Here is a 26,835-nt window from a genome sequence, read left to right on the forward strand (position 1 = left end):
TAGAGATCCATTTATATGTTACCTGGAAACCGTTTACAGGAGAGCAAAGAGACAACCATTTGGCTCACTATAGTTGCTCAAGCAATTTGACTTTGTCTAACTGTAGCCTGATTTTGATACATTTCCCACATTTCAGGAGTGATGAGTTGTTTATGCCAGCAGCATACCACCCTGCATACCACTGCTGGCTTGCTTCTGAAGCTAAGCAGGGTTGGTCCTGGTCAGTTCCTGGATTGGGAGACCAGATGCTGCTGGAAGTGGTGTTGGATGGCCAGTAGGAGTCACTCTTTCCTCTGGTCTAAAAAAATCAATGAAAAACAGGAATTATTACTATGTCAGTAGTTGAGTTGAGGAGGCAGGGATGAGTTTGGCCTGGCAGCTTCCAGTGAAGCCCTGGGAAGAGTACCGTTCATATCTTTCATATTTCCTCGCCCTGCCCCCCTGCTGACACTCTTGTTTTCACACTTCAGTCTCAGGGCCCGTGCCAAGTCGGCTCTTTTATTACCCCCCCCCCCCACCCACCCACCCCCACATGAGTAAGTACTCACACCCTTCTCCAACTCCAATATGCTTCCTGCCCCCGGTTCTCATGGGAAATGGCCTCACTGTTGCAGAAAGAAACAGAGCGAGAGAGAGTTAGGGATTTCTCCCGTCTGCTCCAGGTTCTGTGCAGTCTAACTCATTGCAGTACAGTAAAGTATGTGCATCAGTGCCAGGGGTTTATCCCCATCGCTCGTTGCCGTGGGGCTAGCTAGGCCATAAATTACATTTGTTTGTAATGAACAGAATGAGAGCAGTCAGTTCTCTAACAGGCACCCAGGAGAAAAAAAAGAATTGTTTGCTAACTCTCCTTTTTTCATCACTCAAAGTAGCACACTGTTCATCTGTGGAAAAAAAGGATTGACCTCATTTTTATCTTCTCCTTTCCCCAATAAGTAGAGAAAAAAATCGACCTTATTCTCTCGTCCTTTTTCTTGTTCTGCCTTTTCTAAATCTCATCTCCTCATCGCTGCGGTATGCAGCCCCTGTATCCACACTGGTGTTGTTATGTCTACTTTCTTGGCCTGTTCTCCAGGCAGCATACGGATGTCGTTTGCCGTGGCTCGCCGCGGTGGACAAAGCCTGGTGTAGAGTTCTGGACCCTGTTGTGAGCAGACCGAACCGCAGCAAGAGACAGGGCACAGCCTGGTGAACAGTACAGCCATGACTGACAGACAGACTGGTGAACAGTACAGCCATGACTGAAAGACAGACTGGTGAACAGTACAGCCATGACTGACAGACAGACTGGTGAACAGTACAGCCATGACTGACAGACAGACTGGTGAACAGTACAGCCATGACTGACAGACAGACTGGTGAACAGTACAGCCATGACTGACAGACAGACTGGTGAACAGTACAGCCATGACTGACAGACAGACTGGTGAACAGTACAGCCATGACTGACAGACAGACAGACAGACAGACTGGACAACAGACAGACAGACAGACAGACAGACAGACAGACAGACAGACAGACAGACAGACAGACAGACAGACAGACAGACAGACAGACTGGTGAACAGTACAGCCATGACAGACAGACAGACAGACTGGTGAACAGTACAGCCATGACTGACAGACAGATTGGTGAACAGTACAGCCATGACTGACAGACAGACTGGTGAACAGTACAGCCATGACTGACAGACAGACTGGTGAACAGTACAGCCATGACTGACAGACAGACTGGTGAACAGTACAGCCATGACTGACAGACAGACTGGTGAACAGACAGCCATGACTGACAGACAGACTGGTGAACAGACAGCCATGACTGACAGACAGACTGGTGAACAGTACAGCCATGACTGACAGCCAGACAGACAGTGAACAGTACAGACATGACTGACAGACAGACTGGTGAACAGTACAGCCATGACTGACAGACAGACTGGTGAACAGTACAGCCATGACTGACAGACAGACTGGTGAGACAGACAGACATGACTGACAGACAGACTGGTGAACAGTACAGCCATGACTGACAGACAGACTGGTGACAGACAGACAGAAAGACAGACAGACAGACAGACAGACAGACAGACAGACAGACAGACAGACAGACAGACAGACAGACAGACAGACAGACAGACAGACAGACAGACAGACAGACAGACAGACAGACTGGTGACAGACAGCCATGACAGACAGACAGACAGACAGACAGACAGACAGACAGACAGACAGACAGACAGACAGACAGACAGACAGACAGACAGACAGACAGACTGGTGAACAGTACAGCCATGACAGACAGACAGAGACAGACAGCCAGACAGACAGACAGACAGACAGACAGACAGACAGACAGACAGACAGACAGACAGACAGACAGACAGACAGACAGACAGACAGACAGACAGACTGACAGACAGAACAGACAGCCAGACAGACAGACAGACAGACAGACAGACAGACAGACAGACAGACAGACAGACAGACAGACAGACAGACAGACAGACAGACAGACAGACAGACAGACAGACAGACAGACAGACTGGTGAACAGTGACAGACAGACAGACTGACAGACAGCCATGACAGACAGACAGACAGACAGACAGACAGACAGACAGACAGACAGACAGACAGACAGACAGACAGACAGACAGACAGACAGACAGACAGACAGACAGACAGACAGACTGGAGAACAGTACAGCCATGACAGACAGACAGACTGGTGAACAGTACAGCCATGACAGACAGACAGACTGGTGAACAGTACAGCCATGACAGACAGACAGACAGACAGACAGACAGACAGACAGACAGACAGACAGACAGACAGACAGACAGACAGACAGACTGGTGAACAACATGACAGACAGCAATGACAGACAGACAGACAGACAGACAGACAGACAGACAGACAGACAGACAGACAGACAGACAGACAGACAGACAGACAGACAGACAGACAGACAGAGAACAGTACAGCCATGACAGACAGACAGACTGGTGAACAGTACAGCCATGACAGACAGACAGACAGACAGACAGACAGACAGACAGACAGACAGACAGACAGACAGACAGACAGACAGACAGACAGACAGACAGACAGACAGAACAGTACAGACAGACAGACAGACAGACAGACAGACAGACAGACAGACAGACAGACAGACAGTACACAGACAGACAGACAGACAGACAGACAGACAGACAGACAGACAGACAGACAGACAGACAGACAGACTGGTGAACAGTACAGCCATGACAGACAGACAGACTGGTGAACAGTACAGCCATGACTGACAGACAGACTGGTGAACAGTACAGACAGACAGACAGACAGACAGACAGACAGACAGACAGACAGACAGACAGACAGACAGACAGACAGACAGACAGACAGACAGACAGACAGACAGACAGACTGGTGAACAGTACAGCCAAGACAGACAGCCATGACAGACAGACAGACAGACAGACAGACAGACAGACAGACAGACAGACAGACAGACAGACAGACAGACAGACAGACAGACAGACAGACAGACAGACAGACTGGTGAACAGTACAGCCATGACAGACAGACAGACAGACAGACAGACAGACAGACAGACAGACAGACAGACAGACAGACAGACAGACAGACAGACAGACAGACAGACAGACAGACAAATAGACAGACAGACTGGTGAACAGTACAGCCATGACAGACAGACATGACAGACAGACAGACAGACAGACAGACAGACAGACAGACAGACAGACAGACAGACAGACAGACAGACAGACAGACAGACAGACAGACAGACAGACAGACAGACTGGTGAACAGTACAGCCATGACAGACAGACAGACAGACAGACAGACAGACAGACAGACAGACAGACAGACAGACAGACAGACAGACAGACAGACAGACAGACAGACAGACAGACAGACAGACAGACTGGTGAACAGTACAGCCATGACAGACAGACAGACAGACAGACAGACAGACAGACAGACAGACAGACAGACAGACAGACAGACAGACAGACAGACAGACAGACAGACAGACAGACAGACAGACAGACAGACAGACAGACATGCTCTATACTATTCTAGTAGTTAATCAAAGACCAGTAGTGCGTTCAATCTTGTCCATCTTTATTAGATTCACGCTTAGAAACTGTGGCTGAACAGGCCACTATGATAGTCAGATAAGTGCTAAATTGTCTAGTCTGTCACTGAAAAAGGATCCTGCATCACTGGCCTAGTACCTTATAGATTTATCTCTATGGATACGTGACAAAGACGTGGAATCGTGACCTCTACCTTTTTCTAACCCAACTCATAATGAGTGACCGGGAGACAGACACGGAGACAGAGCGATCAGTCAGGCCTGAGCTCATCAAGATGACTTAACTGTCTCTTCCTTAGAATCCCTGCCCATCCTCTCTTTCGTCTCTCTGTTCCAAATCCCTCATTTGGAAAGTTTGCCAGAGACGATTGAATCCTCAGTAGGCTAACACAGAAACAAAGAAACCGAGAGACAGAGAGAGAGATAGAGACTTTACTACTGCACATGAAGATGCTTAATTGCATTGTTTGAGTGCCATGGTTTATCTCTTGCATCTGTCTAAGGCCGGGTGCAAAGCCAGCCACGACTCACGCGCAAAGGTCATTTAAACTAGAAACGTAGACGTTTCAAAATGAACACACATTTTTTGTTGTTGTTGCGTGCAGCTCCTGTACAGTAGAATGACAATGAGAGGAAGAGGATCTGATAGAAAAGCCTAATAAGAAACACATGTTCTGTATAGTATCATGGGTTTCAAAGCTGGCTATGGACAGCGTATTTTGATAGTTCCTGACGTTACAGTATAAACAGATCAATTACCTCCAGTGGCTGGCTGGGTATAATGGTTTTATAACCCGTTTGGTGTACCACCGCTATTTCTTATACTGCTGGTGGAATGTGGACGCGTGGCACCATAGAAATGTAGAAGTATCATTATTGCAATGGTCTGAGGGGCTTTTCCCCGTTCTAGAAATTCTATTTCTATGTGTGGCTATGTATGTCTGATTCATTCAACTTCTCATGGAGTAGACGCGTTGCTTGTGGAACGTACAGTAGGGGGGGGGGTTGGGCTCTGGGGCCCATCGCTCATGGTGGTGGCCCGTGTGTGGTGACATTTAGTCAAGCCTGGTTAGTTCCTCCACTATGTGTGATTTAGGCCACACTGTGACCCCTGCATGCTTGGCTCGGGTCACGGCTCCTATGAAGTCCCGCACGATAGGCATAACCCCTTACCCTCTCACTCCTGTCCAGTCAGAGTCAGTCTGAGTGCTAAGCCCCCTCACCTGCTCACAGTCATCCCTGTGACCCGGAGGTCTGCCTGGGAGGGAATCTTCCCTCTTACCCTGGTTGGCTAGGATCCAGGAAGGGCCAGTCCCCCAAACCGTGCTCTCTGTTTTTATCTGCCGTGGCTCATGTGGGAGTGGCTGGTGTTGCTGAGGATGCGGTGTCACATGAAAGAAGTTCTCACTTTGAGAGAGGCGATGAAGTCGGCATGTGAAGAAACTCAGGGAATGGATTGGGAACATAAAGCCAGCAAGGTTCAAGTGCATGTAAACACTCTGATTTAGGGATGTAGATAGGTCTCTGTTGTTTTTGTCTGGCACTTACTGTGTCGTTACTCAAGAGGAAACAGATCTGCAAGGGCTTTAATCTCATGCAGAGATCGCACTCCATGAGAGAGGAATGCTTATTAAAGGAGAAAGGAGGGAAGTGAGGCGTACAGGAGGAAAAGAGAAGGGGGGGAAACTGGCTGTATGGAAGGTAAATAAACTAGGGCTCCCCAAAAGCACAGTGAAAAGAGAGGTTCAGAAGTGCGTCAACGGAAAGAACGAAACAAAGGGAGGGAGCGTGTGAGGTCATTGATGCAGTGCGCCTCGCAGGTGACCCCCCTCCCCGTTTGACTGTAACGCTTTGCGAAATTTATGACTGTAGAAGGATCATCTGGAGGAGGCTCCTCTTTCCTCTGACAGTTCACCCTCTTATCTAGAAGAGGAGCAAATGCACATACGTTAATAACCAGATTGTCATGTGTCAGTAGGTTGTCAGTAGATTGTCAGTAGGCTTCATTTAAAACTAGTTTTCCCCCTGACCTCAAATATGGAGCGTCTCTGTTAAACGTCTATGCATGGAGTGTTTTAGTAAGGAAAAGCTAGGAAAGTAATTAGTAGGGTTGGTTACAAGGCCCTGACAGCCAAATACATTCCAGGGCTTTTGTCTTAAAGTACCAGGCCCTGCTAGTAAGTGCCAAGCCTTAATTAAATCCAATGTTTGCAAACATGCTGCAGCACTGCAGATGTAGTCTTGTTGAAAGCCCTCTTGCAGATGGAGGGGAACGTCTCCGTGGTGGCATGTTCTTTGTTCCCTCTTTCCCTTTGTCTTTGTCTGTCAACAACAGGATTCAGACATCAGTCAGGGCCAGTGGCACGCAGAGACACCCTGCTCTGTGGCCATTTGGTAAAAACCACCCATTATTCCCCCTTGCTTCGCGCAAAACCCTAATGACGCCCTCTTACCGCGGAGGGAAGCCGCGAAACGAGCCTCGTCTCCGAGGGAGGAGAGAGCGACGGGAAGGAATGGAGGGCTGCGGTTTCGCTCCAAACTTTTCACCCCGTCCATATGAAGGCGAACTCCGGGTGTTTCCAGAGCGCCTCTCTGTTTTCCTTCGGAAGAGGGGGGATACCGGGAGACAGACCAGTCCGGCAGCCCCGGGCCACTCAGAGATGCGGGGAAGTTGGGCTTCGCTAATGAATTGAGTGCAGATGGGCTGCTCATCACGTCGTGTCACCTCAGATATGGGCTGATGGGGCTGCGGTGAATGACACCTTCAGTTTCAGCTCACTGTCCAGGAATGTGAGGCTAGTTGTCTTTGTTGAGATGTCCCAGTAACCACCAGAGACTGCCATTACAGCCATTAGTCACATCAACCTCCATCTTCTCCTAATCGGAGCCGGAATTCAAAACGCATCGCTGTCCCTCAACTCTCCCCTCCTCACTACAGTTCTTTACCTTTTCCACCATCTCCAGCCAAGACAATTCTGCACCGATAGTTTTGATTCATTCAGATACTGAACGGAGAGACCCGCCGCTCTCTCTCCCCCCACTGACATCCATGAAGAAGGAGGTTAATCGAAAGTTACAGGCTCCTGGAGAGAGCTTGCGTATGTGTTTCATAAGAGTTCTGTCCATGGTGATGACGGGGCTAGGGTGTTAAAAGTAGTCTGATCCAGGTCTGTGTTTGTAAGGTGTGGGGGTTGGGGAGGCGAGGGGGGGCTGTAGTGGGACAGCTGGAAGGGGGTTCTGGTTGGGGTTGGCTGATGTGTGGCTAGATGTGTCCCATCTGCATGCATTTAGGAGATCGTTTGGAAGGATCGGAAGGGGAGACATGAATGAATACTTTGTGGGAATGGAGTTTGGGATCCGTCCCTGCCAGGATCGTCTTCGACACCAGCTCCAAGGGCCTCGGTGGAGACGGAATAACAGTCTCCAAACAAAGTTCTCATGAACTGTCCTAGGCCTTGACAAACTCACATGCACTCATAAGCACTGCACAGTGTCTACCAAGAAATGTCTGCGAGGTCCATTTTATATAGCAGCTCATCATTATGTGTTTTTGAGTAGTTGTTACATGGATGTTACAGTATTTGACAGTGATGTGTTTTTATCATGACTGAGAGCTGTTGTACTGATTTGTAGAGCATGAGTCCCAGGGATGTAGACTAGTTACAGTGATATTTCCATGACCTCTGTGTGTTGCAGTGATACGTTTACATCGCTGTACTGGTGTTCTCATGGCCCATAACTGACCTCTGTCTGTCTGTCTGTCTGTCTGTCTGTCTGTCTCTCCCACAGTGAGCTTCTGGAGGACCTGGAGAGGAGTCCTCATGCGGCTGCCATCGCCGAGTGCTTCGTTGAGAGGGTGAGTCACCACATTGCCGTGATAAAGCACAAACAACCAGTACATTCACATTACACATTTTTCTTTGTGGGTGTTCCGATGTTCTAAACCAGTGTTTCCTGATTGGTTGGTCACAGCCAGCCCCTCTTGGGTCATAGCTTAAGACTGGCTTGCTGTGTAGGCTAATAAAGGCTATGACAATATGGTGCTTGTACACAGCAGCTATTTTGTTCTCTGGAGGCAGAGCGCTGTTAAAATGTCAAGCAAGCAGATTGTGTGAAACAAACTTTTGTTTCGGCCAAGTAGAGAACCACAGCTGTTTGAAGTGGGCCGCTGACATTGGGCAGTGTGTCAGAGGAAATGTTTGTACTTGGGCTATGTGAGTGTGCGCAGGCCCGTGACCAGAGAGGCATGGTGATTGGTTCTGGTTCTGAAGCGGTGGTGGCGCTGACCCTTTAACCCATGTCCTCACTACAGTTGAATGGGTCTACACACCCGCATGATGCCGTACTCTAGTCACCCGAGTCATGACACAGAACCACCGCGGATAAACAGGAACAGTGAAGGGTCCAATCGACCAGGGAAACAGGCTCTCCGTTGTGTCGGCTGGGAAAATGGCCAGCGTCTATGTCCCTGACTCCCAGGGACCGCCTCCATATGTGGGGCTGCAGACGGACACGCCTGGCCCTGCCAAAGCTGGAAAAAGACCCAAGAACCAGAATCCCATTCACGGTCCAGTATCCAAGGGTGCCTATTCTTAGTCCCGTCTCCAGCCTGTTCTTTCCTCTTTGGTGCCCAGACCCTCTTATCCAGCAGGTCGTTATGGTTCTCTGCTATTGAATGGGCTACTGTTGTGGCCAATTATAGATGGCTGGGGGGGGGGAAAGAGTACATTCCATTAAGCCATTACCGGCAAGGTTGTTCTGGGTTATAAGATGCTGCTCTGAGCTAGACTAACCTCTCTAAACAGGGTGAGGACAACGGCCCCTCACTACTGCAGACTACGTGGAAGTGGCGATATAAAAAATAATCAAGGGCCAGTGTGGAACGTGGGAAACACAGTTGAAACGTGACCGTTTCTGCTTGGAATGAGGCCGTACGTGCTCTTAGGTTAGGTGTAGTCGGACACTGGGTCTGTATGGAGTCGGCTGTAGCCTGTAACAATTCACCATCTGCTAAGCTACGAATCTCCAACCCTAGACCTGCTGGCTATATGTACGACTGAGTGGTAAAGACAAGTATACATACATACACAAGTGTTTGGAACATAATATTCAGTTGACCTCACAGAACCATTATCTAAACCTGTAGGAGCCATTTTGGACTGTTTATGAGTTGTGTGTATGTTGTCTGTCAAGGGTTATTTTTTTACTTGTTTTGTACACTAGAGGGGTCATGGGTCACTGGTCGCATGTGTATATAGGTAGCACAGGTGACCAGGAAGGGTTAAGCACAGGTGACCAGGAAGGGTTAGCACAGGTGACCAGGAAGGGTTAGAACAGGTGACCAGGAAGGGTTAGCACAGGTGACCAGGAAGGGTTAGAACAGGTGACCAGGAAGGGTTAGTACAGGTGACCAGGAAGGGTTAGAACAGGTGACCAGGAAGGTTTAGAACAGGTGACCAGGAAGGGTTAGAACAGGTGACCAGGAAGGGTTAGAACAGGTGACCAGGAAGGGTTAGTACAGGTGACCAGGAAGGGTTAGAACAGGTGACCAGGAAGGTTTAGAACAGGTGACCAGGAAGGTTTAGAACAGGTGACCAGGAAGGGTTAGAACAGGTGACCAGGAAGGGTTAGAACAGGTGACCAGGAAGGGTTAGAACAGGTGACCAGGAAGGTTTAGAACAGGTGACCAGGAAGGGTTAGTACAGGTGACCAGGAAGGGTTAGTACAGGTGACCAGGAAGGGTTAGTACAGGTGACCAGGAAGGGTTAGAACAGGTGACCAGGAAGGGTTAGAACAGGTGACCAGGAAGGGTTAGAACAGGTGACCAGGAAGGGTTTAGTACAGGTGACCAGGAAGGGTTAGTACAGGTGACCAGGAAGGGTTAGAACAGGTGACCAGGAAGGGTTAGAACAGGTGACCAGGAAGGGTTAGAACAGGTGAGAGGAGAGGGCATACAGTTCTTATCGTATCACATATACACCTTATAGAGTGCCTCTCTGCACCTTTTGTACAGGAATGTGTGTGTTTTTCGGAGCTTTTTATATTCATAGACGTCATACATGTGAACTTCACCCCAAAAGAGTAACGTTTTGTAAAGCTGTGGATGTTGACAGCTCTCTCCTGTGCCAGTGGCAGTCATAGGGAATCGCTACTACAAAGCCTACTTAAATGTAAAATGCAATTAGCTTTCTTTAACTTTCTTAGTTGAGCTGTTTTAGATGAGCTGTTTCTTGGATGAGAATACATGTTTACACAAGTCGGGGAATGGGGTTTTGTAAGGAGATTAAAACAAAGTATTTATTTCTGAGTGAGACCTGGAGAATGATCCGCATGCGAGGAGAGCTGTCACACAACCATAGGGGGGTTTGTGGCAGAGTGAACATGGAGACCAAAGCTCCATGTCTCTGGTCTTTTTCACACGACTCTCTTCCCTGCCATCTGTTTATTTTCTCTCCCTCTTGTTTAGAGCGAAGCCTTCGACATATATACCCTCTACTGTATGAACTACCCCAAGTAAGTCACACACACACACACACACACACACACACACACACACACACACACACACACACACACACACACACACACACACACACACACACACACACACACACACACACACACACACACACACACACACACACACACACACACACACACACACACACACACACACACACACACACAGCCCTGTACTGGTGTGCACTGTCATTTGACCTAGATCCTTGAAATAGCTATTGTGAAGGGACCTGGGAATGTGAGAATGTAATGAGTTAAACACAGTGGACAAGTGAAGTTCAAAATACACATTTTATTTATACCACAGTTACTGTGGTATAAATACACAATTGAAACTGTTACAGTGGTATAAATACACAATTGAAACTGTTACAGTGGTATAAATACACAATTGTATATGATGGTGAGGGGGGGGGAGTACAGTTGTAATCACCATCCTTTATAGAGAGACATGAGTGAAAGGGAAATGATTTTGGATGGTCATTAAGTGCGTTTACATGCACACAGAAAATGTGATATTAAAGTGTAACATTACTCATGTAAACCTCATGTAAACCCCTTGCTGTGTTTATCTTAAAACACCCGTTTTTCTGAGCAATCTTTCAAATGATTAGTCGGCGTTCCAGCTGTGTATTTGATCTGCACATGTGCCAGCACCGGGAAGCGCAAGCCTCCCTCTTAAGTGAGTTCGGAAAAACTGAAAGTATGCATCTTCTAAATAGTTTTCACATTCAAGTGTACAAACTCAGAATCAAAAAGTCTTTGCAAAAATAACATGGTCACCGTGGTAGAACGTTCGTTGTGACTGCCGATTGTCTGCATTTATCAAAATCACCATCAGGCAACCTGATTTCAGGTGTGTCCATGTAAACAGGATTATTATGGAAATCATTCTACTTGCAAGCATGCAAACGTTTTAAACAAACTCTTAGATTAACCTGACTATCTACAATAATCACATTATTGTGCGCATGTAACCGTACGCAGCGTCTTGAATAGATCCATTTGAACTCCTCAGTGGTCGGGAACGACAAGTGAAACCGTCAAAATAGGTTCATCCAATGACCGCGGTTAGATTCGGTCACTGGTCAAACAGGCGAACTCACAGTGTATTGTGCGTGTAAAACACAAACCCATCACAAGCATTTTAGAGGCGGCACCTTTCACGGCCCATCAATTCTAATCCCACGGGCCACTACAAATTGACTGGCAGATGTTTGAATAGGACTGGATCGCTGCCCGTCACCATGACGATGCGGTGTTCCACATGCTCCGTGTAAACAGCCTTTCGTGGGTCTGTCACAGAGAATAGAAACAGAATTGTATGTGTTATGCGACATGGATGGTGCCCTGACCATGTACGTGAGCTGCAGTATGTGCATTCATCCAGTGATGGTCTTAAAAAGACCAGTTCATAGCTCAGACCGAGGTGTGCTGTTAGCAGATATCAGAGCTTTTGTCTGAGAAAGACATCCCAGTCGGACAGCAAGGGGACTACGGCAGAATGTTTTACTATATGTAAATAGTTGCGTTCAGACAAAAAAAAGAGGCCCCTCTGAAGGGGGGACCGGAGGCATACGCTGAACACATTACTGTACGCTTCACCATGAGATGAAGTGCTGTCTGGCATAGCAATGAGCCAACTGATGAGTCTTACTGTGAACCCCCCCCCTCTTCCACCAACAACCTCCACCCCCTCTCCTCCTGGATCTCTTTCCCCAGCTCGGTGGCTGTTCTGAGGGACTGCATGAAGAACAAGAGCCTGGTGGGCTTCTTCCAGGAGAGGCAGACCATCCTGTGCCACTCCCTGCCCCTGGAGACCTACCTTCTGAAGCCAGTGCAGAGGATCCTCAAGTACCACCTCCTGTTGCAGGTCAGTATAGGTCATGGCCTGGATCAGAGAGACAATACGATGATAATTTTTCCCTCCCATGATTATATAAGTTGGAAAGCAGCCTACACAAGAAATAACTAATATTGAAAACCACCTCGATGTCGCTTTGGTACATACAGTCTGCAACAACACTGGGACACAGTGTCCTTCGCTCTCTCCTTGCCAAGCACTACTGTCCCGCAACGCTGTGGGAAGTAGATACCTAGTAGCCAATATTAGGGTGACGGCCATGGTAAGAACACATGTACATCGCATACAAGCAACAATGCACCCATCATCAGTACTTTTAATAAAAAAACTAAACACTGAAATACAACTCAGACTCGTCCTCTGACTTCAGAACAGAAGTTCAAACTCTCGCTGTACGTTAGTTGCCTGGTTTCGACACACCCACTCGTTCGTTCTCTGGTCGCCGTATTGGGCTGCAGCTACCCCTTTCTCGTTATACCAACCCTAATAGAAGTCTAACCTCACTATCACCCCCGTGTGGCAGGAGCTGGCCAAACACTTTGATAAAAGTGACCCTGGCTACGAGGTGGTGGAGGATGCCATCATCACCATGACAGCTGTGGCCTGGTACATCAACGACATGAAGAGGAAGCAGGAGCACGCCGTCAGGCTGCAGGTATGGACCACCACTCTGCCCAGTCGCTCACTACAGCAGTTCTGAGGAAACTACTTGTATGTGTTATCCATGACTCTGAACTGGCTGTAGAGGTCAGAGGTTAAAAGTCAAAAGAGGTTAGAGGTCACGGAGGTCTTTGGACATGTCAGTCTGCACTACATCTGTTTTTGAAGGTTAGAGGTCAACCTTTGGTCAAACACAAACACTGCTTTTCTTTTGGCTCTGGCAGGAGATTGAGAGCTTGTTGACCAACTGGACAGGTCCAGACCTGAATGGCTTTGGGGAGCTGGTGTTGGAGGGCTCCTTCAGGGTCCAACGGGTCAAGAAGGAGAGGGCATTCTTCCTCTTCGACAAGATGCTGCTTATCGCTAAAAAGAGGCTGGAGCTTTTCATCTACAGCACCCATATATTTGTGAGTGACGTGCGGACAGCGGAATGAATCGATCAGATTATTTTGTTTCTGTAAATGCTATGGGCATGTATCTTTAGAGATGATGCCTACACCAATCAAAAGAGTGAAATGTTTTCCTTTGTCGATTGATTCTTTATCGTGTACTGATACCCTTATTTACACTCCACTGCCTTTCCTCTCATATTTCACTCTCTCCTTTCCCTCATCTCTCCACCCTTCTCTCCATTCAGTGCTGTAATCTACTTCTGGTAGAAACCATGAAGGACCCCCTGTGTTTTAAGGTGTCCGATCAGACCATCCCCAAACAGCAGCACATTGTACAGGTATGAGTAAACCAAAGGACAGGACATTGTATTGTGTCAGACCAGTGTACCTAAACTACCCTCCTACCCATGTTACAGACCAAAAACCAGGAGGAGAAACGCCTTTGGCTGCACTACCTCAAGAGACTGATAGTGGAGAACCATCTTGCCTCTCTACCCCAGAAGGTGAGACAAAACGGTCAATGCTGCCGATATAAACGGCAATACTTTTGAGCCAAATATAACACTGAAGACTGTGGCTATACTGAAACTGAGAATATTGCATTCCCTCTGTTAGGTTGTGCTGCCACCTCATGGCTATTTAAATTTAATGCAAACACTGTCGCAAGTCATTGAATCATTGAAATACCATACATGTATTTTTCAGGCAAGGCAGGTACTCGGTGACAACTTCTGTCAATGTGAGTTTCATTTCAAACCATCATACTTTCACACACCTACACTTTTCACTTTCAATTTACATTGTAAATTGAATTGAATTTGACACCAACCGTGCACAGTTTACGGTCATGCACAACTCAGTAACTTGCCATTTCTATTTCACAGCTCCTCAGTTTGATCAGGATCATTTTAAAAAGTCATCTCCAAGATGCAATGAATACCATCGAGGAAGACGCCAATCAGGTCAGGACGAGTCATTCTTACCTGTAATGCACCTAGTACCTCATTTGTGTGTGAACCACTTTTATTTTCTGTTGGATATCTTTCCTGGTTTTAAGCACGTTCAAACCCCAAAGTCGGATGAGTGTAATGCCTTCTTTTTTGTCATAAATCTAGCAAATAACAAAGGCCTTTTGCCATATGCCTGTATGGTCTGTGTTTGCGAAGTTAACTGAATGCTGTGTGTGTGTGTGTGTGTGTGTGTGTGTGTGTGTGTGTGTGTGTGTGTGTGTGTGTGTGTGTGTGTGTGTGTGTGTGTGTGTGTGTGTGTGTGTGTGTGTGTGTGTGTGTGTGTGTGTGTGTGTGTGTGTGTGTGTGTGTGTGTGTGTGTGTGTGTGTGTGTCCAGAGCCCCCAGAGTTCATCTACACCCCAGAGAAGGCCAAGAAGAGCCTTCCCCTGCTTCTGGAGGGGAACCTGTCCTACCGCCGCGGCAGGAGGCAGTCTGGTGAGACTTCTTAGAGTAGGAGTGCTGATTTAGCCTCAGTTTAGCCTTTTAGATCATAATGAATAAGATTATATGGACAGATCCTAGATCAGCATTCCTACTCAGGAGGCAGTCTGGTGAGACTTCATGTCTATAGAACAGGGTCCACATTCATAAAGAGTCTCAAAGCAGAAGTGCTGTTGAAGTATCAGTTTAGCCTTTTAGATCATATTTGTTTTTTAAATTTTTATATTGAACCTTTATTTAAGTCAGTTATGAACAAATGATACTGGGGAACAGTGGGTTAACTGCCTCCTACTAGGGCAGAACGACATATTGTTACCTTGTCAGCTCAGGGATTCAATCTAGCATCCTTTCAGTTACTGGCCCAAAGCTCGAACCACTAGGCTACCTGCTGCCCCAGTACTGAATCATTAACAGGATGACATGGACAAGTAGCACCTGATCCTGAGACGCTTTATGAACAAGGGCCCAGAGAGGAATCACCTACGGCACATTACTTGGACTAAACGTACAGTTAGCTAAGAAATGTAAATGCATAAATGTAATTATTGGAAATGACTAATTCCTGGATGCTTATGGGTGTTTCTTTCCAGCTCCAACTAAAGACTTTGAAACAGCATTTCATGGTGAGAGTGGTGAGAATGCTTCTTAAAGGATTTTTGTTATCTTGTTTCCTGGTAGTGCCTCGGTCAGTCGGGGCTGAAAGATTTGGTATGTTTTTAATGGAAAGTAAACACGCATTTGTTTGTTTCCCACAAACCATTCCTATCATCTCATTGAATCCAGTCTCTTCAAAGGTAAGCTTGATTCAGACTTGTTCCACACTTAACCACCCACACAACTGTTGTACACATAAATTAATCATCAAATGATATCTCATTGGAAATAATTACTTGGCAAGAATTACTATGAGCAATGCCTTGTTGGCTTTAGAAATGCGACTGAGTAACACCCTCCCTTCCTGACATTATCCGTCTCCGTGTTTATACGCATGTCCATCTCCATAGGCTGGCAGCGAGGGGGAACTGTGTCCTGGGGCAGATAGCCTGGGATACTCAGGCAGCACCAAAACCCTGGCCTCCTCTGTGATGGAGGTGGAAGCTGAGGCAGAGCGGCCGGACCCCTGCCTGGGCCTGGAAGATGAGGATCTATCCCCCCTGAGCCTCCCGCCCACCCTCTCCATCACCGAGGAGATCATGCAGTTCATTAACCAGAGCCGCGTGCGAGAGGGAATGGCCGAACTCAAGCATGACATAGTATGGGTGGGCTATATTGTCTTTCACAATTCACACATTGTTAAACAGTTGCCATGGATTTGAAGCAACCTGTGCAACTTGTCTAGTCACTAAACATTAGTGTGTAGTTTTATGAGCTATCAATTCCTTCCTGAGTTAGTGCTGCATTACTCTACCGTGTACATATTGCCGTGTACATATTGACTCTTTTGTTTTTGTTTCTGTCTTTCCACAGGATTCACCCCTGGATGAGTCTCTGGAGGACCAAACAACTGAGCCACCTCCATGTCCAGTTGCTCAGCAAGGAAATGACCAGCCGCAGCCTTCCCCTACAGAGGAGACTTACAAGTCGCAAGACCCGCATCCCAATAGTCCAGAGGAGATAACAGTGCAACTGGAGGGGAGCAGAACCAAAATGGAAGACCAAACTCTTCCACCCCATCTGTCCAGTGAGTCCTCAGAGGAGGGAGGTTGTGAAGGTGGAGAGTCAACACCTTCGCCATCTGATGTCAAAGAGGAGATGCCTCAGGAGGAGAGCACATCAGCCAAAGAAACCGAGACAGTTGAGGAAAGAACTGCATCAGAGGTGGAGGACGAGCAAACGGACAAAACCGCGACACCTCTCTCTCCTGTAAGCCTCCCTGACAAAAGGGAGAGGGAGAAAGAACTCTGCTTTGACCTCCCCAACGAGGACAAACCCTCAGAAGCTCCAATCTCTCATCTCTCCGTCCCAGAGGACACTGTACAGAGCCCTCTGGCGCCCAAGAAAGAGACCCAGCTCACCAAGTCCGACAGGCAGATCATCGAGAAGATCCGCAGCTACTACGAGGCAGCTGAGGCCGAGGCAGGAGATGCAGGAGAAGGTGACAGCATCCCCACCCCCAGGAGAAACAGCTTCTCCCTCATCATCCCCACCGGCCTGGTCAAAGACTCTGTGTCCCGCTTTGCTGTCTTTGGCCACCAGGACAGCGTGTGTGACTCGGAGAGCGGGCGCTCCGATGGGGGGGCAGAACCAGAGTCTGAGTTAGAGATGCCTGACCAGGGAGAGGGAGCCCTCAGTCCAGACTGTTCCTCCACTTATGCTGCTGGTTCCCAGGAAGATCACAGCCAGGAACCAGGTCAGGGTGAGCCTGCTGTGGAGGAATGTAGCAGGTTTGAGCCAGGGAGCGAGCTCCTCCCCTACAAAGAGTTGATGAAGGAGTGGAAAGAGAAGGAGAAAGTAGGAGCCGTTGTTAGTACAGAGTTAACAGACATAAACAAAGAGCCATCAGGCAGTGATGAAGCAGCCAAAGTGATCACAGAAGACCAGCAAGTAATCAACGGCCACGGACCAAGTCCAAGTGATCTGGACTCAGAACCTAAAGAGGCCCAGAAAGACTCCACTGTCCCTCCACTTACAGGCCTCCACGACAGTAAGACCGTGTCCCAGGCTGGGTTGGGAAGAATCAGAGACAGGAGCTCCCTCACTGGGAACCTAGAGGGCCTACCCAGCCAGATCAAGGTGGGCCGCTGGTCCCGCCACTGTAAGATGGTGTCCTCCAGCCAGACCCTGTACGAGGGGGCAGCGGTCGCAGACGTGGCGGGGATAGGCCTGTTCGAGGCCAGCCCCGGTGATCCATGTCTGATGGAGAACTCGGAGAGGATCCTCAGTAAGGTTCAAATGCTGGCTCGCATGTACAGCGCCAAGGCCAGCATCATGAAGGTGCCTCTTCACCACAAGAGGGTGTGTGTGGGTCGTGCACCGTGGACCGGCACCACCAGGCACAGTGTCCCTCCTCAGGCCCAGCCGCCACAGCAGCATCATGGGGAGAAGATTACAGTAAAGAGAGCTCAGAGCCATTCCACTGGTCAGTACCTTTAACATCCTTTCGGAACGGCTATGATTTGATTTAATAGTGTAGTAGTGATGACATGTGAAGACTTGTTGGTGTGTTATTGTTTCATTTTCACTGAATTTGTGTTAGTGAACACTATTAATAATAGAATAACACTTATAAACTGTGATTTACCATGTTTGATAGTGAAAGTAAAGCCTTTATAAAGTTAGTTAGGAAACACTACGAATACAAAATGACATGTAAAAGCCTCCATATTGTGTATCAGTGAATGACAATGTTTGGGATGTTTTTTTGTGGGATTTACAGGTTGCCAGGAGATTACTTCAGTCTCCTCAGAACCCCAGCTCTTTGGCCACGTCCTTGTCAGTGAACAGCTGTCCCCCACCTACCGCCAGCAGGAGAATAGCTACGTCCTGGCCGGACCCAGGGACAGTGTTTCCAACCTGGGATCCACGTCCATTACCTCTCCACTCTCCTCCCCTCTGACCACCCCACCAAAAAACCCTCAGGTTGGGCCTGAGGAGGTAGTGACGACTGCTGTGGAGGGGAAGCTTATGGAGAACCAGTCTGAGGAAGTAATCTCAGAAGCTGAGATGCAGAGGCCTCACTCCAAGAAGGGCTTCCCAGTCCAGGAATGCCCCATCCAAGGGGTAAGGATTGAGGTTCCAGCTGATGGTCATCCAGGGACCCCAGAGATGTCTGTGAATCTCAGCAGGACTCAGGCAGAGCAGAAAGGACATCATCTGTACTCCATCAGGGAAGATCCTTCTCTGGGGACAGCAACCTCTTTAGCAGGTCCATGTGGGAACAAGGACAGGTCTCCAGGGGTTGGCACTGCAGAGGAACTGATGAAGACCATCCAACAGCAGGCTCCAACTGAACCAGAGACAAGCCAGTTGGTGAAGCCAGACGAAGACAATTTAAACACCAAGATAATGTCGCCTTATGTGGCCAGTGGGGCTGAGAGAGGGAGTTCACCCCAGGTGGTCCCTGGTCATCAATGTAAAGCTGAATCCACCAAAGAGAAACCACGAGATGCCACTCTAGATGATCGGGATGTTTCGCCTGCATCGTCAAAGATTTCCCCTCACAGCTCCGACACATCTCCCACACAACAGAGGTCCATCTCTGGACTAACTGAGGGGTCAAACCCCTTAGTGCGGCATCCCACTCAGTCACCTATGACTGAACCCATGCAAGCAACACATACATCTGGTCAGAGAGTCAAGGAGAGTCAAGCCCCAGAGGATTCCAAAGAAAAAGAGGGGGGCATGGTTCCCCATCCGTGGTCATCACTCCAAAGCCCGGCTCCTATACCTCCACCAGGGGTGCAGTCCTCTGACTGTCTGCCTAAGTTCACCAGCCAAAGACCACCCAACCTGCACCTGCCCACGAGCATGGGTAGAAGGAGTCTTCCTATCAATTGGAACGGATCAAACAACGCCACACTCCCCAGCCAAAGGTACAGTATTTAATAGCCTAATAGTACAGTAGTAACACAATTTCACCGGTCTATTGCTTAATTCTTCCACGAAGAGTTCTTGTAGATAATAAGCAGAATCTACCACACACCCAAAACTGATTTGTGAAGGTGCTGGAGGAAAAAAGCAAAACTGGAGAAACATTAAAGTAATTTACATCTGACTGGAAGAGTGCAGAGACTTTTTCCTGTTTCTTGACTAAGAGTTCTTAAAGAAATTCCATGAATAAGATAAGACAGTACATTGTTATTCACAGAGGAGATGGAAAGGAAACAGTTAAGTGAAATGCTATATACATTGTAGAATAATAGTGAAGACATCAAAACTATGAAACGACACATATGGAATCATGTAGTTACCAAAAAGGTATTTAACAAATCCAAATATATTAAAAATGTTAGATTCTTTAAAGTAGCCAATCTTTGCATTGATGACAGCTTTGCACACTCTTGGCATTCTCTCAACCAACAGTCTTAAAGGAGTTCCCACATATGCTGAGCACTTGTCGACTGCATTTTCCTTTACTCTGCGGTCCAACTCATCCCAAACCATCTCAATTGGGTTGAGGTCAGGTGATTGTGGAGGCCAGGTCATCCGATGCAGCACTCCATCATTCTCCTTCTTGGTCCAATAGCTCTTACACAGACTGGAGGTGTGTTGGGTCATTGTCCTGATAGTCCCACTAAGGACAAACCAGGTGGGATGGCGTATCGCTGCAGAATGCTGCCATGCTGGTTAAGTGTGCCTTGAATTCTAAATAAATCACTGACAGTGTCACAAGCAAAGCACCCCCACACCATCACACCTCCTCCTCCATGCTTCACGGTGGGAACCACACATGTGGAGATTATCCGTTCACCTACTCTGCTTCTCACAAAGACACAGCAGAACCAAAAATCTCAAATTTGGACTCATCAGACCAAAGGACAGATTTCCACCTGTCTAATGTCCATTGCTCGTGTTTCTTGGCCCAAGCAAGTCTCTTCTTATTTGTGTCCTTTAGTAATGGTATCCTTTAGTAATGGTTTCTTTGCAGCAATTTGACAATGAAGGCCTGATTCACACAGTATCCTCTGAACAGTTGATATTTAGATGTGTCTGTTACTTGAACTCTGTGAAGCATTTATTTGGGCAGCAATTTCTGAGGCTGGTAACTCTAATGAACTTATCCTCTGCAGCAGAGGTAACTCTGGGTCTTCCTTTCCTGTGATGGTCCTCATGACAGCCAGTTTCATCATGGCGCTTGATGGTTTTTGCAACTGCACTTTAAAAAAGAATCAAAGTTCTAAATGGTTCAAACGCATTAAGAAGGAAAGAAATTCCACAAATGAACTTTTAACAAGGCACACCTGTTAATTAAAATGCATTACAGGTGACTACTTCATGAAGCTGGTTCAGAGAATGCCAAGAGTGTGCAAAGCTGTCATCAAGGCAAAGGGTGGAGAATCTCAAATCTAAAATATATTTAGATTTATTTAACACTTTTTTTTGGTTACTACATGATTCCATATGTGTTATTACATCGTTTTGATGTCTTCTGTTATTCTACAATGTAGAAAATAGTACAAATAAAGAAAAACCCTGGAATGAGTAGGTGTGTCAATACATGTTATAATCATCTTTGCCAGCTATTACAGCTGTGAGTCTTTCTGGGTCAGTCTCTAAGAGCTTTGCACACCTGGATTGTACAATATTTGCTAATTATTCTTTTTTAATTTCTTCAGACTCTGTCAAGTTGGTCGTTGATCATGGCTAGACAGCCATTTTCAAGTATTGCCATTGATTTTTAAGCCATTTTTTTCAAAATTGTAAACAGGATGCATGTTTTGGAATATTTTTTATTCTGTACACACTTCCTTCTTTTCACTCTGTCATTTAGGTTAGTAATTGTGGAGTAACTACAATGTTGTTGATCCATCCTCAGTTTTCTTCTATCACAGCCAATAAACTCTGTAACTGTTTTAAAATCCCCATTGGCCTCATGGTGAAATCCCAGAGCGGTTTCTTTCCTCTCCGGCAACTGAGTTAGGAACTACACCTGTATCTTTGTAGTGACTGGGGTGTATTGATACACCATTCAAAGTGTAATTAACTTCACCATGCTCAAAGGCATATTCAATGTCTGCTTTAAAAAAAACATCCATTTACCAATGGGTGCCATTCTTTGTGAGGCATTGGAGAACCTCCCTGGTCTTTCTGGTTGAATCTGTGTTTGAAATTTACTGAGAGACTGAGAGACCTTACAGATCATTTAATGTGTGGGGTACAGATATGAGGTAGTCATGTTAAACACTATTATTGTACACAGAGTCCATGCAACTTATTATGTGACATGTTTACTTCTGAACTTATTCAGGCTTGCCATAACAAAGAGGATGAATACTTATTAACTCAAGACATTTCAGCTTTTAAAAATGTATTCATTTGTAAACATTTCTAAAAGCATCATTCTACTTTGACATTATGGGGTATTGTGTATAGGCCAGTGTCCCAAAATCTAAATGTAATCCATTTTAAAGTCATGCTGTAACACTACATAATATGAAAAAATTCAAGGGGTGTGAATACTTTCTGAAGGCACTGTCGATGCAAAGTATGTGAAAAGGCCCCTGAATGTCCACAGCTTTAGAGGTTATATCGAGTGGTAAACTTATCCACGGTTCCTGTTTTGCTGTATAAAAATAATATAGAAATTGTTTAGTTTTATTTTGTGTCCATCACTGCTAAGAGCTGAATTGTATAAATAAAAGTACACACGGACTGTCAAAGTAGTTTATATTCACAAGACTGAGCCATCGCTGCCTGCAGTCCTCTCCTCTCAATCCTGCTTCTCCTCAAGCCAGTGTTGTGGCATTAATCAGTCCCTCCAGGATTTCGCAGGGATTTTATGTGATATTTTGCATGGCAATATGCAGTGATTTAGTCAAATTTGATGATTTAGTCGAATTCAATTTCAATGATGAGGATTTTTTTTTTTTTGACGTGTGGCTTGATTGAACCATATTATGCAGTGATTGGTTGAAATTCCTAGCCCTCTTTTTGTACTGTGCTGATGGGTCAGTTTTATGACATTATGATATAGTACAGTGATTGGTCAAAATTACAAGCCCTCGAAAAATTATGTGTGAAATTGTTGATTTTGATCAAAAATGCTCAGAATCCTGGAGGGACTGATTAATCGTCCATTCATTTCCTCTTCTCTTTCCTTTGGTTATAGACTACCACCTGCTACACTGAAGTCCAGAGAGCCAGGCCAAGATCCTTCAGCCCCATCCATCCATGCCTCTGGGTTGTCCCCCATCAGACAGCCTTCCTCCCAGTCTTCACTGGAGAGATCCGCCACCCTGCCTCCAGGTATCGGCCATCCCATGGATGCCAAGCCCCCCTCCGCCTTCAGCCCCAGTCTCCACCATCGCTCTCCCTCTCCAATCAGGGGACTCCCCTGCTCCTCTCCTAGCCCTTCTGCCTTGAGCAAGTCCCTGGCCGCCTTCTGCATCAGCCAGTCCATCAGCCAGAGTCTGGCCAAGAACAACGCTCGTCTCCAGGACCAGGCCACCCCTTCCCCAGGTAGTCCAGCCCCTCTGGCTCCCGCTCCCGCTCCCACTGCATCCCCACTCAGGATGAGGTCTCCCTCCCCCAAACTCACCTCTGGGCCTAGTGGCCCCCCCTCTGAGTCCCCCTTCCCCACTCCGGTCTACTTCACTTCGCTCCAGCCCTTCCCCATCCCCAGCCCTGTCCCCCCCACCATACCGCAGCCAGCACTCAGTCCCCCCAGCCCCCCCAGTCAGCCTGCATCACACCGTCTCTTCCTCTGCCTCCCCCCCGGCCCAGGCCTGTTGCCCTAGCCCAACCACGTCATATTGGTTTGAATGGAAATAGCAACAACAACAACAACACCACTAACGGAGGATTGGCCGTGAATCACCGGAAGCCACCGTTAGCGAGTACCAATAGTATACCCCATCCCCATGATTCTCACTGGAGTGGTTCTGCTCACACTACCAACAGAGTGGCAAGGCCCTTCTCTGCCTCGGAGCCCAGCTCACGAGTGCAGTCCCCCTCTCCCTCCCCATGTCCATTCAGCAGGATCTGCTCCCCACCCCCTGTCCAGAATCATACAGGCCCTCTGATGAACAAGCCCCCCAACCCTAGAAGCACCCGGGCAGGAGGGGCTAGCCCCTTCAACCACCTGGGCCTCTCCCTGGAGCTCCCCAGGACCTCCTCAGCCTGCTCCTCAGGCATCACCTCCCCTCGTATTACCTCCCCTCCGCCCATCGGGGTTCCTGCCAATGTGTGGGGAGTCGCCGCTCCTCAGCCACGCCATGCCAAATTGGCATTCCCTTCCTCCTCCATAGTCTCACCCACATGGAGAAGTGGCTTATCCCCCTCCCCCTCCATTCAGAGAAGCTACAGCACCACCTCCCCTCCCCCATCTGGTTTCTCCTCATGCTCTCCAACCCCTTCTCAGAACCTGCGGAGGACCAAGGGGAGCAGCCTGCCCTTCCTCAGCCTGGCTGACCGACCACCCAGCCCAGTCAGGAATGGGAGAAGGTCATGGGTAGAGAGCGGAAGGCGCAGGGCGGTGGGTGCGGAGCAGGAATCTGGGATGATGAGTCCCCGAGGGGGATCCTACTCTAACAGTGACTCCTACAGCGGCTCCAACAGTGGCTCCCCATCCTGCCTCAGCCCCTGCACCTTGTCCCCTGTCAGACTGGTCCCTGGGAAGAGCAACCACAGTGGGCAACACTTCACCAGCATTGCCTGGCCCGACGTACGAGAACTCCTGACCAAGTATGACAGTGGAGACAGCCCTGACCGGAGCGCTCCGACTTCCCCTGTCTGGCCTCAGGATGAGTGGGGTGACCCAGACCTTGGGGAGGACAGTAGCCGGAGCCGCCTGATCTGTGCCTATGTGCCTCGGGCCTCCCCAGCCCCAGACATGGGCGCACCCATCCAGTGCCCTCACAGGAGTGAGCCAGAGCCAGAGGACGCCTCCTCAATGCAGGCAGCCAGAAGGACTCTAAAGACTAGCTATGCTACCACTGTGAACCTGCAGATTGCTGGCAGTGGGCGAATCACTTCCTTCAGCAACACCCAGGTGAGCTTGAGCCAGACCTTAGCCCCTGTGGTAGACAGCCAGGGCAGACGGAGGGTCAGCATCAATGCCTGCAACCTCACCCTCCCTGTTCCCCAGAACTGCAAGAGGCTGTGAGGGGCTGCAACTGGGGGCGACCCTCCTCCAAGATGCCTTATGCCTCAATGAAAGTCTAAATAGGCACTTTACCCTGAAACAGTGGTGTTCATAGGGATCCTATGAGATATAACTCCAGGTCATAAGGTAATGAATTACATTAGACTTAATTGGACAGTAGACTGAATCACCTGTTCTTCCAGATGACAATCTGACAATGTCAGGGATTCTGCAACCAACTCCACGAACCATCGTCTGGCCACCTACATCACTGTCCAACAGGACACTGACTGAACCCACAGACAAATGACTTTTTCCCGGTGTTGTTTTCATTAGTCTTTTTGTTCTTGTTTGTTCTTTCAAAATAGATTTGGTTTATTCTGTTAAACAAAAAACTATGTATTGTGTACCAAACTCCTGTGTTTGTGCTTGTGGCTGTCATGGTCAAAACTGTCAATTATTTTTCTTTTATTTATGAAGTAGTCTTATTTTGTCTGCATTTCTGGCACTTAATTGTATGTCTTTATTTTGCACAATGTCCTCAGCTGTGTGTGCAGTTAAGACGTATCTGTGAAGGTAGGTTTTATTTCACACTAAATCATGACGCTATGTGTTCTAACCTGTATAGTTTTATCAGTGATTCAAAAAGATATGATTTATTTGATTACATAAGAGCTGAAAATAAGGGAAAATAAGGGCAACAAATTTCAGGGAAAACAAAGTGCAAGGAAATTAATGTTGTGAGTCATTCACATGCATTTTTATTGCTGTACAACACAGTGTCTTCAGGCTACTATGTTACATTTTGATAGTATAGACCTAGCTACTTTTTTAAGTACCGTATTTAAATATCAGTTTGGAAATTGTGTGAGCTCCTGTGGTCAAAAGACTCAAAAAACAACTACTGTGTCTATTACTTATGTGTATTTCAGTTATTTGTACTCCAATAATAATAAAAATATTAAAGAGCCTTTGATGTTGTCTGTCTCCTGTATAAATCTTCCAAGTATACCTATTATTATTGATTAGTCAATATCCTGAAGAACATAGTTATTAACACTGAATGCCAATTTTTCCATGTCTACATTTCCGAAGGAAAATAGTTCCCTGGACGTGGTCGTCGTGCCTGTGTCAAGGTCGATCGGAAGTGGGTGAATGATTATGAATAATAGTAATGAAAGTTCGGCTCTTTTTACTGACTCGGATCTTTTCTACTCGTTCAGACAAAATAACAAATCTTTCGACTCATTTCGTTAATTTGAGTCATTAATCCTGCTGTAGAATTAATCACGTACAGTAGGTCAAACGAACGACTAAAATGAACGATTCAATGAGAAAAATGATTCGTGACTCTCGAGTCAGTATAAAAAGTAGCGTTCAAAAAGAACAAATCGTTCGCGAACTGCACATCACTAATAAAGAACTGGGGTTGTGTTCGGGTTGGACTCTCTAGGCTACACTCTTGGGTGTAACTGAGCATTTGAAATTTCAGGATTTTGTTGCAGAACATATACTACAGATATTAGCTACACAATTTGAACTTCAACTGTGGATTTTAAAGTATCCTAGGTCAAGTCATCTGCTTCTTGACGGAATTACTTTTGTTTTCACTTTGTACCTACAAACGGTGCAAACTTCAGTAGTCTTTCAAGCTGATTTACCATGTCCGGGTAAGTTACCGCCATATGTGTGAACCAGTAGCCTACTGAAATAGAGAATAATGTTGTATTTCTTTTGAGTACCTATCCCAAGTGCCACTGAAAAAACGGAACAATCTTCTTTATCTCAAGTGCCGCTGAAAAAACGGAACAATCTTCTTTATCTCAAGTGCCGCTGAAAAAACGGAACAATCTTCTTTGCATAAATCGCGCGTTGACGTCATTTTACAGTAACTAGGCAATAATTTCCCGTAAAAATAGATTTCATGAATCCTATGGTGTTTATTTTAGCCCTGGTTTTGCACACGCGTTCAGGTGAATGTTCAAAGTGCAATAACGACCATGTCTGACATTGCTTACATACCTATCATATTAGCTTCTAAGCTGCGGGAAGATCTCAGAAAATCGATTTTCTTCACTACTACAATT

General features: G+C 47.1%; 2 protein-coding genes across 8 annotated transcripts in view; both read left to right on the top strand.

Annotated features, from left to right (window-relative positions):
* The window catches only part of LOC123992993 (pleckstrin homology domain-containing family G member 3-like), a 61,695-nt gene extending 38,279 nt beyond the window's left edge, over positions 1-23,416 (top strand). For 4 of the 6 annotated variants that reach the window (XM_046294707.1, XM_046294712.1, XM_046294710.1 and 1 more), the window contains 16 exons: positions 7,911-7,977; positions 10,588-10,634; positions 12,363-12,513; positions 13,028-13,159; positions 13,389-13,571; positions 13,802-13,894; positions 13,973-14,059; positions 14,262-14,295; positions 14,441-14,518; positions 14,902-15,000; positions 15,597-15,638; positions 15,790-15,800; positions 16,011-16,265; positions 16,474-18,085; positions 18,383-19,538; positions 22,775-23,416. In XM_046294707.1, coding sequence (XP_046150663.1) covers positions 7,911-7,977; positions 10,588-10,634; positions 12,363-12,513; positions 13,028-13,159; positions 13,389-13,571; positions 13,802-13,894; positions 13,973-14,059; positions 14,262-14,295; positions 14,441-14,518; positions 14,902-15,000; positions 15,597-15,638; positions 15,790-15,800; positions 16,011-16,265; positions 16,474-18,085; positions 18,383-19,538; positions 22,775-23,402 — 4,675 coding nt within the window. In that variant the 3' untranslated portion in view covers positions 23,403-23,416. The remainder of the gene's footprint in view (positions 1-7,910; positions 7,978-10,587; positions 10,635-12,362; positions 12,514-13,027; positions 13,160-13,388; positions 13,572-13,801; positions 13,895-13,972; positions 14,060-14,261; positions 14,296-14,440; positions 14,519-14,901; positions 15,001-15,596; positions 15,639-15,789; positions 15,801-16,010; positions 16,266-16,473; positions 18,086-18,382; positions 19,539-22,774) is intronic. The other 2 variants (XM_046294709.1, XM_046294708.1) reach the window with 2 other exon arrangements.
* A 2,622-nt stretch (positions 23,417-26,038) lies between these two features.
* Positions 26,039-26,835, top strand: part of LOC123992994 — a 38,157-nt gene continuing 37,360 nt past the window's right edge. The window contains exon 1 of one of the 2 annotated variants that reach the window (XM_046294714.1): positions 26,039-26,418. The gene's annotated coding sequence lies outside the window, so the exon portion shown is untranslated. The remainder of the gene's footprint in view (positions 26,419-26,835) is intronic. The other variant, XM_046294715.1, reaches the window with a different exon arrangement.

Source organism: Oncorhynchus gorbuscha, linkage group LG13 (assembly GCF_021184085.1).
Source record: "Oncorhynchus gorbuscha isolate QuinsamMale2020 ecotype Even-year linkage group LG13, OgorEven_v1.0, whole genome shotgun sequence".
In the NCBI taxonomy this organism is placed as follows: domain Eukaryota; kingdom Metazoa; phylum Chordata; class Actinopteri; order Salmoniformes; family Salmonidae; genus Oncorhynchus; species Oncorhynchus gorbuscha.